This window comes from Oncorhynchus keta, chromosome 4 (genome assembly GCF_023373465.1).
Source record: "Oncorhynchus keta strain PuntledgeMale-10-30-2019 chromosome 4, Oket_V2, whole genome shotgun sequence".
NCBI classification, from domain to species: domain Eukaryota; kingdom Metazoa; phylum Chordata; class Actinopteri; order Salmoniformes; family Salmonidae; genus Oncorhynchus; species Oncorhynchus keta.
This window is the reverse complement of record NC_068424.1, coordinates 24109822-24129186: the sequence shown is the minus strand read 5'-3', so window position 1 is coordinate 24129186 and position 19365 is coordinate 24109822. Positions and strand designations below refer to the sequence as shown.

Below are 19365 nucleotides of genomic sequence, written 5' to 3'. Positions count from 1 at the left end.
TCCTCAGGCCTCGTCACACTGCTACACCCAGAGAGAGAAAAGGTCTCTCTCTGACCAAATCTAATATTAATTTCTGCCTTTTTATTAGCCTGTTGCTAAGCCCTGGAGAGCTCAGTCACTTACAGCATCTAGAAAGTTCTCCTCCCATACCCTCACACACTGCCTGTCACTCTAAGTCAGTGGTGACTCGTGACACAGAGCTTACAGTCAACAAACCCAATAGGCTGTGGCATTCACAGAAGCTACTCACAGTCTACTCACGCCCCACAACCCTAAGAACTTAGTCATAGGAATTTGTCTTAGATTGCCTGCCTTTTTTTTTAAACAACAGTGCCTTGAATATACAGAACGTAGCAAGGGCCCAAAAGTCTCACTGTGTTGTCTCTGGAAGCCCGCCTGTTCTATATTTCAGGAATAACCACAATTATTCTCTGCATTCATTTTCTACTTCTTTTTATCCCCTTTCAATGAAACAAGATAATCAAGTGGGTGTCGAAATTGTGCAATTCTTCATATTTGCATTGATACACGTGCTAATATTACAACCTGATTTGTGTAGCCGGTTTAAAATGTGATTTGTGTAGCCGGTTTAAAATGTGATTTGTGTAGCCGGTTTAAAATGTGATTTGTGTAGCCGGTTTAAAATGTGATTTGTGTAGCCGGTTTAAAATGTGATTTGTGTAGCCGGTTTAAAATGTGATTTGTGTAGCCGGTTTAAAATGTGATTTGTGTAGCCGGTTTAAAATGTGATTTGTATAGCCGGTTTAAAATGTGATTTGTATAGCCGGTTTAAAATGTGATTTGTGTGTGTGTGTGAGAGAGCCTCTGGGCGAGTGACACGAGACACTGTTAAAGCAGCTTGTGTGTTTTCAGCTAGCTACAAGTGTATTCTGTTACAATATGCTTGTACAGATGGTTAGAGAACGTCTGTCAATCTGTCCTCTCCCAGGGATGTGTGTGTTCAAGGCAGGGAGGCTGTTCTACTTAACCTGGGAAATGGGAGGTCAGACCCACCAGTGCAGACAAGAAGTAGTAAAGCTCTCAGCTACAGTTGGCTCCCTTAAAAATGGTTTACCTTGGGATTTTGGAATCGGATAGTGTTTGGTAAAGCTTCATTTTACTGCCCTGTTTCAGCTGAATGCACTATACCTACATAGTAGCTAAGATGGTACGTGACATAGTATATAACAAGTGTAACAGAAATGGTATGATTCTATTCACAGCATCATGCCCTTGTTATGATATAGCCTAGCAGTGTTATTGAGACAGTGTCTGCCTGTTAGATGTTGGGTCGTGAGTGGGAGATGTACTGAGTTATGTCTGTGTTCCATTATTACTAATCAGTTCAACACACCACCCTGGCTGCGTGATTCACTACTGTTTAATTCTGGGGGACCAGGAGAAATAACTCTCTCGTCGTGATTAGTTTCATTTTTCATTGCTGCTGACTGGAGTCGGAATACATTTACTGAAACAAATCCAATCCACTGGAACTGCATGCTCTGGCTATGAATTTGACTGTTAATGTGCATGTGTGTGAGTGTTCATGTGCGTGCATGCGGGTTTGAGCGTTTGTTTGTTCCGTTCTGCTTCAGGGATTACTTTAGGAGAGGCCTTCCTATCACAACAGCTTCCTTCAGCCTCACTGGACACTGAACGTTGCTCTAATTGTGAAACGTTGTTGTTTCCCCTCCAAAAGAATAAAGCACACGCGGTCCAAGGAACTCCTGTCTATTCCATGCTACCTTATACAGGGTCACAGATGCGTTATAAGGCGATATTGTGAGGTTTTGGGGAAACATTCATATTGTCCTTCCCTGGCCACTTCTTTCTTTCTTTTCTTTCATTCTTTCTTTCCTTTTTTTCTTTTCGTTCTTTCTTTCTATCATATTGACCCAACTTCTTAGTCAGAAAGTCTTACCCCTCCCCCTCTCTCTCCCACCAGGTGCTGTCGCTGGGTGCTGACGTCCTGCCAGAGTACAAGCTCCAGGCCCCTCGCATCCACAAGTGGACCGTCCTCCACTACAGCCCCTTCAAGGCGGTGTGGGACTGGCTCATCCTGCTGCTGGTCATCTACACGGCTATCTTGACCCCCTACTCCGCCGCCTTCCTCCTCAACGACCACGAGGAGGCGGCTATGGTGAACTGTGGCTACTCGTGCTCGCCGCTCAACGTGGTCGACCTAATCGTGGACATCATGTTCATCGTGGACATCGTCATTAACTTCAGGACGACGTACGTCAACACTAACGACGAGGTGGTCAGCGCTCCACTGAGGATAGCGGTCCATTACTTCAAGGGCTGGTTCCTCATCGACATGGTGGCAGCCATTCCCTTCGACCTGCTCATCTACCGCAGCGGAGAGGAGGTGAGGAAGTGGGAGGAGGGGAAGGGCATTGTGGGTAAAGGAGTTTTGTGAGGACTACTGTGTGTTGGAATGCATCTTGGGTTATGAGGATTGTCAGATGTTATGATGCCCTACTTAAGGCCTACATTGTACTTTTGACTCGATGCCTAAAGAACTGTGGTTGAGTCTTGAATTCAAAGGTTTGATTTCGTATTGAAGGGTGGTTAGATCCTGTATAGTGCTCTATAGAAAATCAATAAGGACCAATGAAAACTATTTGCATTGAGCTTTTGGGACCTCCAAGGTCAAATCTCCCTTTGAGTCCCATCATTTATGGACCTCCAATGAACTAAACGTAAGGGATATCCCCTCGAAGGCTGTGGAGCAGAAAAACAACTGTGAAAGGTTGTACTTTCAACCTTCTTGCCAATGTTTAATTAATTGAACCTGAAGTGGCCAGTGAGCCAAGGAAGTGGACATTTTCCCCAGAAGAGGACTAAAATGTCTTGCAAAGTGAGAAACTAGGCTTTCTGCCACGTAGGGAAATAATCAAGTCCTTATTTATTTGGTGTATTGACACGGTGGGGGCTCCTTAAGACAAGTGTGATTTGTGGGAACTGAACTGAATCCACTAACAGCACAGTATATAATAGAGAGGATTTAACTGCTGCTGAGGGATTGTGATTGGTTACAAGTCTGGGGCAGAGGATGATTTGCACATTTCAGTAAGGTTGTTTATCCTAAATGGACAATAAAGCTTTAAAACTTTGAACTGACTTCCTAAATCAGGGGTGGCCAACCTTATCTGCAGAAGGCCCAGACTTTTGACTTTTGTTCCAGTCAAGCAGTCACACACCTGATTCAACCAGTTAACTAATAACAGCCTTCAATCAAGACATAAATGAGATGAATCAGCTGTGTTAAAGCTTGGCTGGAGCAAAAGCCTGCAACACGGGCCCTGACAAGGTAAGATCGGACACTAAACAAACCATTTCTCCTCTCCTGCCAGACGACTACTCTGATAGGCCTGCTAAAGACAGCCCGCCTCTTGCGGCTGGTGCGCGTGGCGAGGAAGCTGGACCGCTACTCTGAGTATGGCGCCGCCGTCCTCTTCCTGCTCATGTGTACATTCGCCCTTATCGCCCACTGGCTGGCGTGCATCTGGTACGCCATCGGCAGCGTGGAGCGCAACGGCAGCATTGGCTGGCTCCACACGCTGGGCGAGTCTTTGGGGAAACACTACAACGAGACGGTGCAGGGCTCGGGCCCTTCCATAAAGGACAAGTATGTGACAGCACTCTACTTCACCTTCTCCAGTCTGACCAGCGTGGGCTTTGGCAACGTCTCCCCCAACACCAACTCTGAGAAGATCTTTTCCATCTGCGTCATGCTTATCGGATGTAAGTATGGGGGGGATTACTGTGATTTGATTGGTTAGAAATGTGGTGGCTCCGCCTCTGCTCAAATGTGATTGTTCCTTGTTTTGTTGCAGTGTTTGCTATCTTGGTAGCTGCGAACACTTTGAATGAACATTTGGGATAAAAACAGGTTTAGTGTTAGGGTCAAGATTGGATGGATCATGTGGATGTGGCCCATAAAGAAGGACTGTTTTACATTTCTGCCTCACCAAGCAAATCCCGCTCAGTTCTGCAGCGTTGGGAGTGCAGAGATGATTCTGTCACGTTACAATATTAAGTGGATGATGATGATAATTACTATGCAGTCGCGAGTCTGACAGTGTTAACACAAGGTCAAAATGTTTTCTGGTAAAATATGCAATTAAGTATTTTGTCTAATGAAACTGGATTTAATCAAGCCATTTATCATTTAATGTCTTAATATATTAGCTAAATATTCCCTAGTAAGACATCAGCTAATATCTTTTTAATATAAATACACTTATCAAAATATCTTCCTCTCCATGAAACTATTTCCCTCGTCGTGTTGGCCTGCAGACACACATCATGTGGAGCAGGAAGAAAGCTAGAACCATAATGACCAGATTTCTTTACAGAAAGTTTTTTTTGGATTTGTTATTTTTGTTTGAGTGTTTCTTGAAAATAAATATCATGAACACTTTCCACGCTGCGCTTTGGTCCACTCTTCCTTCCACCGACGAGAGCCGTTACACATTTGGCATAGCCAGATCAGGACCTAACATAAGGACAACTCAAGAGTATGCTATTCTGTTCTGAAATAGACTACATTTTCTTCATATCATGTTTCTTTTTAAATAAATCATGGATTTATTGTGAAGGTATAGGCTATATGACATGGATTTATTAGACTTTTTAAAATGTAGATGTTTCCTATAGGTCAGCATTAGTAGCTTGTGTGGAAGCCAGGAGATGCTACATGTGTTTATGTTAATTAACAGTCAATTACCGTGAGACCGACACTTATTTGCCTGACAATCACCGGCTGATGAAATTTCGCGACCGCCACAGTCCTAGACATGAAGGGCCATGGCACATACAGTCACACACATCTGAGATACGTTTCTCAACTCACAGTTCCCAAGGTGTCGTAGACAGCAGTAGTATTCTATTCACAAAAGCCTAACTCTCTTCTCTCCTCTCAAACCTACAGCTCTGATGTACGCCAGCATTTTTGGGAACGTGTCGGCCATCATCCAGAGGTTGTACTCGGGTACAGCGAGGTACCACACCCAGATGCTGCGGGTCCGAGAGTTCATCCGGTTCCACCAGATCCCAAACCCACTGAGGCAGCGGCTGGAGGAGTACTTCCAACACGCCTGGTCCTACACTAACGGCATCGACATGAATGCTGTGAGTGATATACATACACACGCACACAAAAGACAGACACACACACACACACCACACACCACACACCACACACACACACACACACACACACACACACACACACACACACACACACACACACACACAAAGACAGACACACACACACACACACACACACACACACACACACACACACACACACACACACACACACACACACACACACACACACACACACACACACACACACACACACACACACACACACACACACACACACACACACATAAAGATACACACACACACACACAAAAGACAGACACACACACACACACAAAAGACAGACACACACACAACACACACACACACACACACAAAAAAGACAGACACACACACACACAGACACACACACACACACACACACACACACACACACACACACATAAAGATACACACAGCACATTGATATCAACACAGTGCATAGACGTAAACACATACATCAGGGATGGGTAACTTTATTTTTAGGAACTCAGTCACGGTCTCAACTTGAGATGTGGTTGTGCATCAGCAGTCAGTCAATTAGTCCATGTCAGCTAAAATGTTTTATATTGGCAAGTTAGTCTGGCGGCCAGCTATCTAAACTTGTAGTAAGCATGGTCCAATTACCGACCGGGGTGGGGCCTGTTGATCATCTGTTATCATATTAAAAGCTGCAAACATTTGCCTCCACCCTTTGGCTAAATGTGTAGAATTGCAGGAAATTTGCTGTAAAACTGCACATTTGTCTCTCCGCCCCCTGGAAAAATGAGAAGAATGGCATGAAATTAGTTATAAAATTGCTAAATCTTCTCTCATCCCCATGGCAAAAAACTTGACTTTAATGGCAAGGTTGCCATTCCTGACATTCTGTACATGAATGCAATGATTCATACACACACACGGTATGTTTTCTGCACAGTCTTTTAAAGACTCATTGAACTAAGAGAGGTCTGGCCTGAAAGCTGTAGTTGATTTTTGTTGATTAGGGTTGTCTGTACATATATCCACCAATCAACTCCTCTCTCTCCCTAGGACTGAGCCTACACTCTCTCCAACATGCTTGAAGTACCAAACGCAATAATGATGTAACCATTGACTTATTACATCATGTCTGCTAAATTACTAAAATGTAAATACATTACAGAAGTGCATTTTTTATGCAATTTAGGAACAAAATTCCTAACACGAAATTCCAATATTCCGTCTTAAAGCGGCAATTAACAGTTGAAACAATAGTGCTGGAGAAATTCATAGACAGCTATGGATGCAAGGACAGACCATCCATGATATTTTAACCTTTTTTTTAGGCTATATAGTGTTGTTTTTTTGTTTAAAATTTTTTTTTTTGCCTTGTCATTATGGGGTATTATGTGTAGATTGATGAGGGAAAAAAGCTATTTCATCCATTTTTAGAATAAGCCTGTAACGTAACAAAATGTGGAAAAAGTCAAGCGGTCTGAATACTTTCCGAATGCACTTTATACACACCTGTGTGTGTGTGTGTGTGTGTGTGTGTGTGTGTGTGTGTGTGTGTGTGTGTGTGTGTGTGTGTGTGTGTGTGTGTGTGTGTGTGTGTGTGTGTGTGTGTGTGTGTGTGTGTGTGTGTGTGTTTGTTTGTTTGCCCCCTTTCTGATTTCTTTCTGAATACATTCCCGAATGCACTGTGTTGTTCAAGAATCCATGGGTACATTTCAGTACAAAAATGGATTAAGTAACAGCAGCTTGCCCCTTTAACTCAAGTGTTTAATGTCAATTATTCAATGTAAAAGATAGAGGAAACAAACAAGCCGCGTCACTTGTTAACTCAACTTCCTCATTATGTTAGGTTGAGAGTCCATTCAACTGTGTTGGATAAGTGAAATGCTTGTTGCGGTGATTATCGTGGTCGTTGTGATGTAGCCCCGGCCTGATGTCTCTCTGACTGAAGGTCAGTCGTATCCTCTGTCTTTTAATGATGAGGAAATGTGGCTGTCACGTCCGTAACAGTTTGTCTGTCTGGGCTGGGTAGAGATGGACCAATGACTGTATATATGAATGGACAAAGCCATTGATCACGTGACACCATTCATTCCTATGTAAAGACTCAATAGCGCATTGAAGACAAATGAAGTTGGTTAAGATGGCGTCTCATGGAGACAATATGCACAGTTTCAGCTACTCCAGGAAGTGATGTTGCAGGTTCGTTCAGTGCTGCCCCCTCTCATTAAATAACTCAAGTTGAATGCTGACCTGGGTACTGCAGGCTGCCATTTAGCAACTCAATTATCCTCATTACTTCGTTCTGTGTGAGATTTTAAAGAATCAGTTCAAGAACATACATCTGGTGTATTAAAAGTCATTATTGGTTCCATGATTGTATTTGATTATAAAAAATTTTACACGAAGATTGATCACGAAAATCTGCATTTTTCCATTGACTGTAATGGGGATCCTGTTTTCTGCTAACAACGGCTGTGGTACCGAGGTAGCCTTGAACTTCCATGGCTTCAATGAGAGATCAAGATGAGGGGGTGTTTTCGAGACGTTGGTCGAGTCGCACATAGAAAAACTCCTACTCTTTTCTCTGAAAAATTGGGGGAAGCCCCTTGCTAGAGGGGGAAATCATTAAATTAGTTTCTGGTAATCATTTTAACTACATAGGTAGAGCTGCAGCCTTACAAGTGAAAGTATTACTAAGGCAGATTGCTGATGAAATATTGTAATTGTTTTGGGTAAACATTTGATTTGCCTCTACATATCAGAAGATTACATTTTTCAGAGAATTTGTTTAAGGTTTGTTTTTCAAAGACAGCAGTGACATCTACACTGCTTGTCATAGACTCGCTAGACAGTAACACTCTATTGCTCTCTCTATCCCCCTCTCTCCCCCTCCCCCTCCCACCTCCCGCCCTCTCTCCCCCTCCCCCTCCCACCTCCCGCCCTCTCTCCCCCGCTACTAGGTGTTGAAGGGGTTCCCAGAGTGTCTCCAGGCTGACATCTGCCTCCACCTCAACCGTACCCTCCTGGACAACTGCAAAGCCTTCAAGGGCTCCACTAAGGGCTGCCTGCGAGCCCTAGCCATGAAGTTCAAGACCACCCACGCCCCGCCCGGCGACACCCTGGTGCACGCCGGCGACGTGCTCACCGCCATCTACTTCATCTCCCGCGGCTCCATCGAGATCCTCAGAGGCGATGTGGTGGTGGCCATCTTGGGTGAGGATGATAGACGATAGGAGCTACTATTACTGTAGCACCCAGATTGTCCAGGTTCTACGGCTAGTCTAGCATGTATAGGCTACCAAATGAAAGCTCTACTGTCACTCTATAGGGTCTACTGTTGCTAGAGTAGCATGTACCAAGCCAAATAAGATATACAGACTTTCAAAGGCAATTCTCCCGAAGAAAAAATAATATATAGGCCAACACTGCCATCTACTGGGCAAAAATATGACCCAATTTATACCTCATACAGCTTCAAACTCTGGGCAGCCGAGAAGGGTGAAATGCTACTTCATTGAACAAGCACTGCTATGTACCATTTGGAGTTATTGTACATTTGCCATGTAACCTCCCAGTAATAACATAGCAGTGTAAAACATGAGCATTTTTCGGTGCATGTAGAAGTGTCCTCTCTTCACTCACAGGGAAAAATGACATATTTGGCGAGCCCATCAACCTTTACGGGCGAGCTGGGAAGTCTAACGCCGATGTGAGAGCTCTGACCTACTGTGACCTCCATAAGATCCACAGAGAGGACGTCCTGGAGGTGTTAAACATGTACCCCGAGTTCTCCGACCACTTCTGGATGAACCTGGAGATAACCTTTAACCTCCGGGATGTGAGTGACCCTAACTTCCTCAAGACAGGTCAAGGCCATAAAAACGCACATTCAAATATTCACGTATGAATGCAAAAAGGGTGAATGAATGAATGAATGAATTTGGGAATTATTTCCATTGTGCATCCCTATGGAGGACCTATATAAGCCCTCTAACATCAGTTTGTGATTTTTCGAGACGTTTTCTTTGTCAATCCCTGCAGACCAATATGATTCCTGGCTCTCCAGAAAGTGACAACTCGGACTGTATAGGATTCAACAAACTGCGCAGACGCAAACTATCATTCCGGCGCCGGACAGAGAAGGGTAACCACCGCATTCCCTTTCACACCTTCATTTCTGTTCATGAGTGCAAAACGTATTATTTTCTCTGTGGTGCCCAGAAGAAAACCCCAAATACTCAATGATGACTCCCATGCACACTCAGTTGTTCATCACAAATAAGGTTTTCCATTTCCATGCAGTGTGTCATCATCTGTCCTTGTTTCTTACATTTACAATTTAGTCATTTAGCAGAAGCTCTTATCCAGAGCGACTTACAATAAGTGCATTCACGTACTCATAGCTAGAGGAGACAACCACATTTCACAGTTATAATAAGTACATTCTTCCTCAGTAAAGTCATTATCATCAGCAACTCAACTTGTCCTCTCAGATGATGCAGATGCAGGAGAAATTAAAAAGGAGAGAGACAATAAACCACAACGGTGGAGACAGAAGGAGGCGGCCAGTAACCAGGGGGAGGGGCCTCTGAGCTCAGTGTCCTCCCACTCCAGTGGCGATGAAGGGGAGGAGTCTGTGGTCACATGCCCTGCCCCCCCATCGGCTCTGCATGAGATGTCCCCGGCTCAGGCCACCACCCTGAACTTCAGCGACACTCCCGAGGGGGAGGGAGACCCAAAGGGGGGCAACACCTGCAATGCACTCACAGGTGGGTCTGGGCATCAATGTGGAAACAAACGATACACACACACACACCTCATTAACTTCCATAGCAGACATACCCTAGGGCACATTCATGTAAAACAGTATACCCTGTTCTTTACCCCTTCCTTCCTCTACCCTCTCTTCACAACCAGGAGCATTTTCAGGGGTGTCCAACATCTTCAGTTTCTGGGGTGAGAGTCGGGGCAGTCGTGAGTACCAGGAACTGCCGCGCTGCAGCCTGCCCTACCCTCCCCCTCTTAACACGCCCCTCAACAGCATTGGCCGCAGGCAGCGCACCGAGCTGGAGAACAGACTGGACCTGCTGCAGAAGCAACTCAACAGGTACAGAGACATAGACATAGAGAGACAGAGAGACAGAGACAAAGAGAGGCGTAGAGGGACAGAGGCGTAGAGGGACAGAGGCGTAGAGGGACAGAGGCGTAGAGGGACAGAGGCGTAGAGGGACAGAGCAATACGGGGAAAGAGACAGAGACATACAGGGACAGAAAGGGACAGAGACATACAGGGAAAGAGACAGAGACATACAGGGACAGAGCAATACGGGGAAAGAGGTATACAGGGACAGAGACATACAGGGAAAGAGACAGAGACATACAGGGAAAGAGACAGAGACATACAGGGAAAGAGACAGAGACATACAGGGACAGAAAGGGACAGAGACATACAGGGAAAGAGACAGAGACATACAGGGAAAGAGACAGAGACATACAGGGACAGAAAGGGACAGAGACATACAGGGAAAGAGACAGAGACATACAGGGACAGAGCAATACGGGGAAAGAGGTATACAGGGACAGAGACATACAGGGACAGAAAGGGACAGAGACATACAGGGACAGAGCAATACGGGGAAAGAGGTATACAGAGACAGAGACATACAGGGACAGAAAGGGACAGAGACATACAGGGAAAGAGACAGAGACATACAGGGACAGAGCAATACGGGGAAAGAGGTATACAGGGACAGAGACATACAGGGAAAGAGACAGAGACATACAGGGAAAGAGACAGAGACATACAGGGAAAGAGACAGAGACATACAGGGAAAGAGAGAGAGACATACAGGGAAAGAGACAGAGACATACAGGGACAGAAAGGGACAGAGACATACAGGGAAAGAGACAGAGACATACAGGGACAGAAAGGGACAGAGACATACAGGGACAGAAAGGGACAGAGACATACAGGGAAAGAGACAGAGACATACAGGGACAGAGCAATACGGGGAAAGAGGTATACAGGGACAGAGACATACAGGGAAAGAGACAGAGACATACAGGGAAAGAGACAGAGACATACAGGGAAAGAGACAGAGACATACAGGGAAAGAGACAGAGACATACAGGGAAAGAGACAGAGACATACAGGGAAAGAGACAGAGACATACAGGGAAAGAGACAGAGACATACAGGGACAGAAAGGGACAGAGACATACAGGGAAAGAGACAGAGACATACAGGGACAGAGCAATACGGGGAAAGAGGTATACAGGGACAGAGACATACAGGGAAAGAGACAGAGACATACAGGGAAAGAGACAGAGACATACAGGGAAAGAGACAGAGACATACAGGGAAAGAGACAGAGACATACAGGGAAAGAGACAGAGACATACAGGGAAAGAGACAGAGACATACAGGGAAAGAGACAGAGACATACAGGGAAAGAGACAGAGACATACAGGGACAGAGACAGAGACATACAGGGAAAGAGACAGAGACATACAGGGAAAGAGAGAGAGACATACAGGGAAAGAGACAGAGACATACAGGGACAGAAAGGGACAGAGACATACAGGGAAAGAGACAGAGACATACAGGGACAGAAAGGGACAGAGACATACAGGGACAGAAAGGGACAGAGACATACAGGGAAAGAGACAGAGACATACAGGGAAAGAGACAGAGACATACAGGGACAGAGACAGAGACATACAGGGAAAGAGACAGAGACATACAGGGAAAGAGAGAGAGACATACAGGGAAAGAGACAGAGACATACAGGGACAGAAAGGGACAGAGACATACAGGGAAAGAGACAGAGACATACAGGGACAGAAAGGGACAGAGACATACAGGGACAGAAAGGGACAGAGACATACAGGGAAAGAGACAGAGACATACAGGGACAGAGCACAGGGGAAAGAGGTATACAGGGACAGAGACATACAGGGAAAGAGACAGAGACATACAGGGAAAGAGACAGAGACATACAGGGAAAGAGACAGAGACATACAGGGAAAGAGACAGAGACATACAGGGAAAGAGACAGAGACATACAGGGACAGAAAGGGACAGAGACATACAGGGACAGAAAGGGACAGAGACATACAGGGACAGAAAGGGACAGAGACATACAGGGAAAGAGACAGAGACATACAGGGACAGAGCAATACGGGGAAAGAGGTATACAGGGACAGAGACATACAGGGAAAGAGACAGAGACATACAGGGAAAGAGACAGAGACATACAGGGAAAGAGACAGAGACATACAGGGAAAGAGACAGAGACATACAGGGAAAGAGACAGAGACATACAGGGACAGAAAGGGACAGAGACATACAGGGACAGAAAGAGACAGAGACATACAGGGACAGAGACAGAGACATACAGGGACAGAAAGGGACAGAGACATACAGGGACAGAAAGGGACAGAGACATACAGGGAAAGAGACAGAGACATACAGGGACAGAAAGGGACAGAGACATACAGGGACAGAGACAGAGACATACAGGGACAGAAAGGGACAGAGACATACAGGGACAGAAAGAGACAGAGACATACAGGGAAAGAGACAGAGACATACAGGGAAAAGACAGAGACATACAGAGACAGAGACATACAGGGACAGAGACAGAGACATACAGGGAAAGAGACAGAGACATACAGGGAAAGAGACAGAGACAGAGACATACAGCGACAGAAAGGGACAGAGACATACAGGGAAAGAGACAGAGACATAAAGGGACAGAGACATACAGAGACGGACAGAGACGGACAGGGACAGAGACATAGACATACAAGGACAGAGACACACAGAGACAGGGACAGAGACAGACAGGGATAGCGACAGAGACAGACAGAGACATACAAGGACAGGGACAGAGACATACAAGGACAGGGACAGAGACATACAAGGACAGGGACAGACACATACAGGGTCAGAGACAGACAGGGACAGAGACATACAGAGACACACAGAGACAGGGACAGAGACATACAGGGAAAGAGACAGAGACATACAGGGAAAGAGCCAGAGACATACAGGGACAGAGACATACAGGGACAGAGACAGAGACATACAGAGACAGAGACATACAGGGACAGAGACAGAGACATACAGGGACAGAGACAGAGACATACAGGGACAGAGACAGAGACATACAGAGACACACAGAGACAGGGACAGAGACATACAGGGAAAGAGACAGAGACATACAGGGAAAGAGACAGAGACATACAGTGACAGAAAGGGACAGAGACATACAGGGAAAGAGACAGAGACAGAGACATACAGGGACAGAGACAGAGACATACAGGGACAGAAAGGGACAGAGACATACAGGGAAAGAGACAGAGACATACAGGGGCAGAGACAGAGACAGAGACATACAGGGACAGAGACAGAGACATACAGGGACAGAAAGGGACAGAGACATACAGGGACAGAAAGGGACAGAGACATACAGGGAAAGAGACAGAGACATACAGGGGCAGAGACAGAGACAGAGACATACAGGGACAGAGACAGAGACATACAGGGACAGAAAGGGACAGAAACATACAGGGACAGAAAGGGACAGAGACATACAGGGAAAGAGACAGAGACATGCAGGGAAAGAGACAGAGACATACAGGGAAAAGACAGAGACATACAGTGACAGAGACAGAGACAGAGATATACAGCGACAGAAAGGGACAGAGACATACAGGGAAAGAGACAGAGACATACAGAGACATACATGGACAGAGACAGAGACATACAGGGACAGAGACAGAGACATACAGGGACATACAGGGACAGAGACATACAGGGAAAGAGACAGAGACATACAGAGACATACAGAGATGGACAGAGACGGACAGGGACAGAGACATAGACATACAAGGACAGAGACACACAGAGACAGGGACAGAGACAGACAGGGATAGCGACAGAGACAGACAGGGATAGCGACAGAGACAGACAGAGACATACAAGGACAGGGACAGAGACATACAAGGACAGGGACAGAGACATACAAGGACAGGGACAGACACATACAGGGACAGAGAGACAGGGACAGAGACATACAGAGACACACAGAGACAGGGACAGAGACTGACAGGGATAGCGACAGAGACATACAAGGACAGGAACAGAGACATACACATACAGGGACAGAGACAGACACATACAGGGACAGAGACAGACACATACAGGGACAGAGACAGACACATACAGGGACAGAGACATACACATACAGGGACAGAGACATACACATACAGGGACAGAGACAGACATATACAGGGACAGAGACAGACACATACAGGGACAGAGACATACACATACAGGGACAGAGACATACACATACAGGGACAGAGACAGACATATACAGGGACAGAGACATACACATACAGGAACAGAGACATACACATACAGGGACAGAGACAGACACATACAGGGACAGAGACAGACACATACAGGGACAGAGACATACACATACAGGGACAGAGACAGACATATACAGGGACAGAGACAGACACATACAGGGTCAGAGACAGGCGGGGTCAGGGAAAGTGCAGGGACACAGACAGGGACCAGAGCAGGGACAGAGTTAGCTATAGCCCTCTGAGAAAATGGTTAGAATGAGTGTATAAAAGATATACAAATGGAAAAATAGTGCACAGCTGCTAGTCTGCTACTCCACTGTATCTGCTTCCATTATGTCTTGTACCACAGTGTCTGATACAAGTCTGTCCCCTGTCAGAGTAATGGAAGTACCCAGGCCTGGTGTTCGCACTCAGCTGACACTTCTCTCTGTAACCCTACCTCATTATTCATATTTATCAGTCTGATTCTGACAGACATCTTCCCCTCCTCTCCTCTCCTCTTTTTCTCTCCTCTCGTCTCCTCTCCTCACCTCTCTTCTTCTCTCCTCTCTTCTTCTCTCCTCTTTTTCTCTCCTCTTCTCATCTTCTCTCCTCCAAAGTGGAGTAACTGTTATATTAGTCCCTATGGTCTTATCCAGTCAGTGCCCATTGTCAAGGCTCATTGAGGTCAAAGACCTCCATTATCTAGAAGGCTGAGGCTATATGCCTGCGTTTGTGTCTGTTTTGGGAGAGTTACTGTAACATGATTGGCCAGTAATGCTTCTTGGGGGATGCTCCAGGGTAGGTGTCAGCATTTCTGACATGTGTGTGTGTGTGCGTGTGTTTCTCTCTTCAGGCTGGAAACAAGGATGTCGACAGACATCGGGGCAATCATGCAACTACTACAGCGTCAGATGGCCCTGGTGCCCCCAGCCTACAGCACTGTGTCGTCTCCCCCTCAGGCCTCACCCTACCCTGGCCCTGGTCCTGGAGAGAGGCTGGTGCAGTCTGAGACACTGGCTTCCCTCTCACAGGTACTACACACACACAGGAGATAGACACGTACATTCAGATACACCTGTAGACACCTGTATACATGCGTACACACATGCACTCATACACGCGTCCACACACACACACACACACACACACACACACACACACACACACACACACACACACACACACACACACACACACACACACACACACACACACACACACACACACACACACACACACACACATATATACAGACACACTCAAAAGGGTCTTCTCTGAATCACTCCTTGTCTGCATCTCTCCTCCAGATCTCACACCCCCAGGACTTTGAGGGGTTCCCCGGCAAGTTGTGTGACTCTCTCCGCAGCCCTGATCAGCTGCACCCCCAGGACTCGCCTCTGGTCAGCCCCACCGAGACACGAAGAGACACCACTGGGCTGGGCAGCTTAATCCTGGACCTGGACCTGGACCTGGGCAGCCTGGAGCTAGAACTTGGGGCTGGGTCCGTGGCAGGGTTGGAGTCAGGGATGCGGGCAGGTTCAGGGTTGGGGTCAGGGATGCGGGCAGGTTCAGGTTTGGGGTCAGGGATGCGGGCAGGTTCAGGGTTGGGGTCAGGGATGCGGGCAGGTTCAGGGTTGGGGTCAGGGATGCAGGCAGGTTCAGGGTTGGGGTCAGTGGAAGGAGCGAATGGCCTGGACCCTGACACCCAGCGAAGGCTCTCTCTGCCTGAGCCACAGACGCCCCTGGACTCACAGACACCGCAGAGGCACAGCTCCGACCCTGGGGGGAGCTAAGGAGCGGTGAGGGGGAGGGAGGAGAATAGGGACAGAGAGAGGGAAAGGAGGGGTAGCTCTGTTTTCCCTCTTTCCCAGTCACACATCTCATTGGGTCCGTTCCCTCAGTCCAGGCGTAAACAGACACACATAAGGGGGTGTCCCTTTTCTCCCTTCAGCCTCTAAAACCTCACCTATAGGCACTGAGTGTGTCTCACCTCTGACCTCTAACCTCTGACCTGAGGAAAAACCTTGTTTGGAGAGGGGGGGGTGTCTCTCTTTTTCAGGGGTCCTTTCCCTATCCAGCTACTAACGTTACCACAGCGTTACCAAACCCAGAGAGAAAGAGAGAGAAGCACAGCCCTTCTGAACTCAGTCCGGTCCATTCTGGCCTACAGATGACTACAGACCGCTCAGTCACATGACTGGTTCTGTTAAGAAATGTCCCTTTACTGCTGTATCCAGTACTGGATTACCATAATGGGGAGGGGAAAAAACAATAATAATTATATAAGTAGCCATTATGTCTTGCACTGAAATTTACAGACATTCTATCTAACATGTCCGTGACGCTTCCGAAAACTGGTTGGTTGGTGGACTGTAGTGTTAGCTGGCCTAACAGAAACTCTGGTGTCCTGTCCTGTCCCCATCATTGGCCCCTTTTTCCTAAGGTCCGTATCCCCGGAGGCGGAGCCAAGGCCCCAAGAGCATACTGGATTGGCTGGTTTGCACCTCAGGGGTGGGGTTGGAGGAAGGGTTTAAAAGCCATGACTTCTTTGATGAACATATCAAATCCCTACCAGAACCGTGTACAGATTGCTAGAGAGGAGGAGTCTTTGTACAGTTCAATATGCAAACACTGGTGAGAGAGGAGTGTTGTATCCTATATCTGTGTTGATAACATCAGATTCAGGTTCCAAAGCTTTTAGACCTAGTTTTGTCGGTAGTTCACAAAGCATATGGCTTAGTTTCCCCCTCTAACACCTGAAGAAGAAAATGACCCACATTTACCCGTCCAAGGATCTGACTACACAGCAATACTCAGCCCCAGGAGAGAACACACTCCACACACGTTACAATGTAGATCCTCCATCATCTCCCCGTGTTGCTGTACTACCACAGGGGTCCTGTCTCACTCCCTCCCTCCACCTGTCCTTTCTCTGGGGAGAGTCTCTGCACATGGTAGTTGATGGCGGAACCTGAAGATTGTATTTAACCGCTTGCTGGTCTGAGCTTCTTATTTATTCATTGGTTTTAGTCGTTTTATGTTCTTTGTAGATTGTACCAAATATGATTTCTCGTTTTGCAGAAAGAAGATGTACAGTTTAAACTTATTTGGTGGAGGGAATTGAAATAATATTTTTTTGTTGTAAATGTGGACAGGTACCTCTCCCCACATGTGTGTGTTTGTTTTAGCAAATGTTATGTCAGTACAACCATTATAGTTGTTACTTGAGTAATATGACTGTTTGACAGGAGTTGCACTTTATTATTATAATTCTAATGATTATTTACTCTTCATCAACCCCGACCAGAGATGTTAGCACTGATGTCAGTGTTCACCCACTGGGCACAGACATTAATTCAACATCTATGTTGGTTGAATGTAATTTTGTTGACACGACGTGGAAACAACAATGATTCAACCCGTGTGTGTCCAGTGAGCAGTAGGCTAATATTCTCATCAGATCTGAGAAGGGGTAGAGGGCAGGGGTAGACAGCAGGCATGAGGTATAGGGGGTGAGGAGAAGGGTGGAGAGCTATTAGCTCCCAGAGTAAGATTTAAACAGTGAGAGTTAAAGTGAATCCCAAAGTGGTGAATAGTGTTTGTGTGTAGTGTGTATCCTGCACGGTGCAAACACATTGTATCTCTATACAGGGAAGAATAGAAGCAGGTGAGGTAGCTGGAGGAGGCAAAACAGTGTTTTGAAGTGATGAGTAATGAACATTAAATTACTATATATTTAGCTTGTTAGAAAAAACTGAATCACTAAGGCAAAGAAATGTGTCAGGTTTCAGCTAAGACACGCAAGCAGGCACACACACACACACACATGCTATTAGGCGCACTGTTCATTGTTAATCACTGTTAGTAATATCTTTGCATGTACAAAGTGCAGTAAAACCTGTGTTAGTGAATTGGAAGACAGATAATGCATGAGTTGTGCTTTGGGATAATGCATTTTAGTGTTGAACCAAAGCAACTGAAGGGAAGCAATTACTGTATTCTGCATTGAATTGAATGGAAACATTGATAAAGAGATGGTTTTTGATCTAAGGAGGCCATTTAAGCTGCCTGAAGTTAAAAGCAGAGTCGAAGCGCCGAAACCAAAAGAGCCCTCTTTTCAACTGAGCTTATTTAGTGTGTCCAGGTCCATCACTGCACTGAGCATCTTCAATGGTTGTAACAGTGACACAGCAAGATGCCAACGACGACAACAAAAAACTACCGTAGGCCAATATCTCCAATTTCTTAAACAATTGTTGAGCTCTTGCTGTGCCACTGTTACAACCATGAAGATGCTCAGTGCAGTGATGGAACTGGACACACTAAATAAGGGCTCTTTTGGTTTCGGCGCTTCGACTCTGCTTTTAACCTCATGCAGCTTAAATGGCCTCCTTAGATAGTGAAAAGTCTCCTTTTGTACAGTTTCACAGTCAAGCCAACCCTCCCAGAACATAGACTTCCCACACTATAGGATGTTATATTGTTCCTCAATCATCACAGAACTGCCTAATGTCTATATACCATCTACAATAGTTTTTGTCTCTGTCTTGAAGGATATTCCCAACACTTTAGAATGCAATTTACATTTTGCATTCTTCGAAATCACCATCCTAATGTAGACTGACTGGGTTTAGGTGTTGATCTAGGGGGATTAAGTTGTCTATCTTATAACATAGCTACAGTATATCCCAAAAAAATACTGAAATGTATGTAAAGTTGTCATCGAAAGCTCAAACAAGGAAATGTTATTAGCTTCCAGTGAAATGTGCCCACCCACTGGGATGTGTCATGGTGGCTTAGTGAATGGATCTCACATTTTAGCAACCTACACCAAAGATTATCTATTATATTGACAAGATAGTCAAGTGAC

The 19365-nt window shown here is 45.9% G+C and overlaps 1 protein-coding gene across 2 annotated transcripts in view; it reads left to right on the top strand.

Moving 5' to 3' along the window:
• kcnh2b (potassium voltage-gated channel, subfamily H (eag-related), member 2b) overlaps positions 1–16412 on the top strand; it is a 306518-nt gene extending 290106 nt beyond the window's left edge. Inside the window, exons 6-16 of one of the 2 annotated variants that reach the window (XM_052504633.1) lie at positions 1946–2368; positions 3357–3747; positions 4937–5136; positions 8094–8346; positions 8778–8971; positions 9175–9277; positions 9627–9902; positions 10051–10240; positions 15349–15526; positions 15803–16067; positions 16098–16412. In XM_052504633.1, coding sequence (XP_052360593.1) covers positions 1946–2368; positions 3357–3747; positions 4937–5136; positions 8094–8346; positions 8778–8971; positions 9175–9277; positions 9627–9902; positions 10051–10240; positions 15349–15526; positions 15803–16067; positions 16098–16288 — 2664 coding nt within the window. In that variant the 3' untranslated portion in view covers positions 16289–16412. Of the gene's footprint in view, positions 1–1945; positions 2369–3356; positions 3748–4936; positions 5137–8093; positions 8347–8777; positions 8972–9174; positions 9278–9626; positions 9903–10050; positions 10241–15348; positions 15527–15802 lie in introns of both variants that reach the window. The other variant, XM_052504628.1, reaches the window with a different exon arrangement.
• The last annotated feature ends 2953 nt before the right edge of the window (positions 16413–19365 follow it).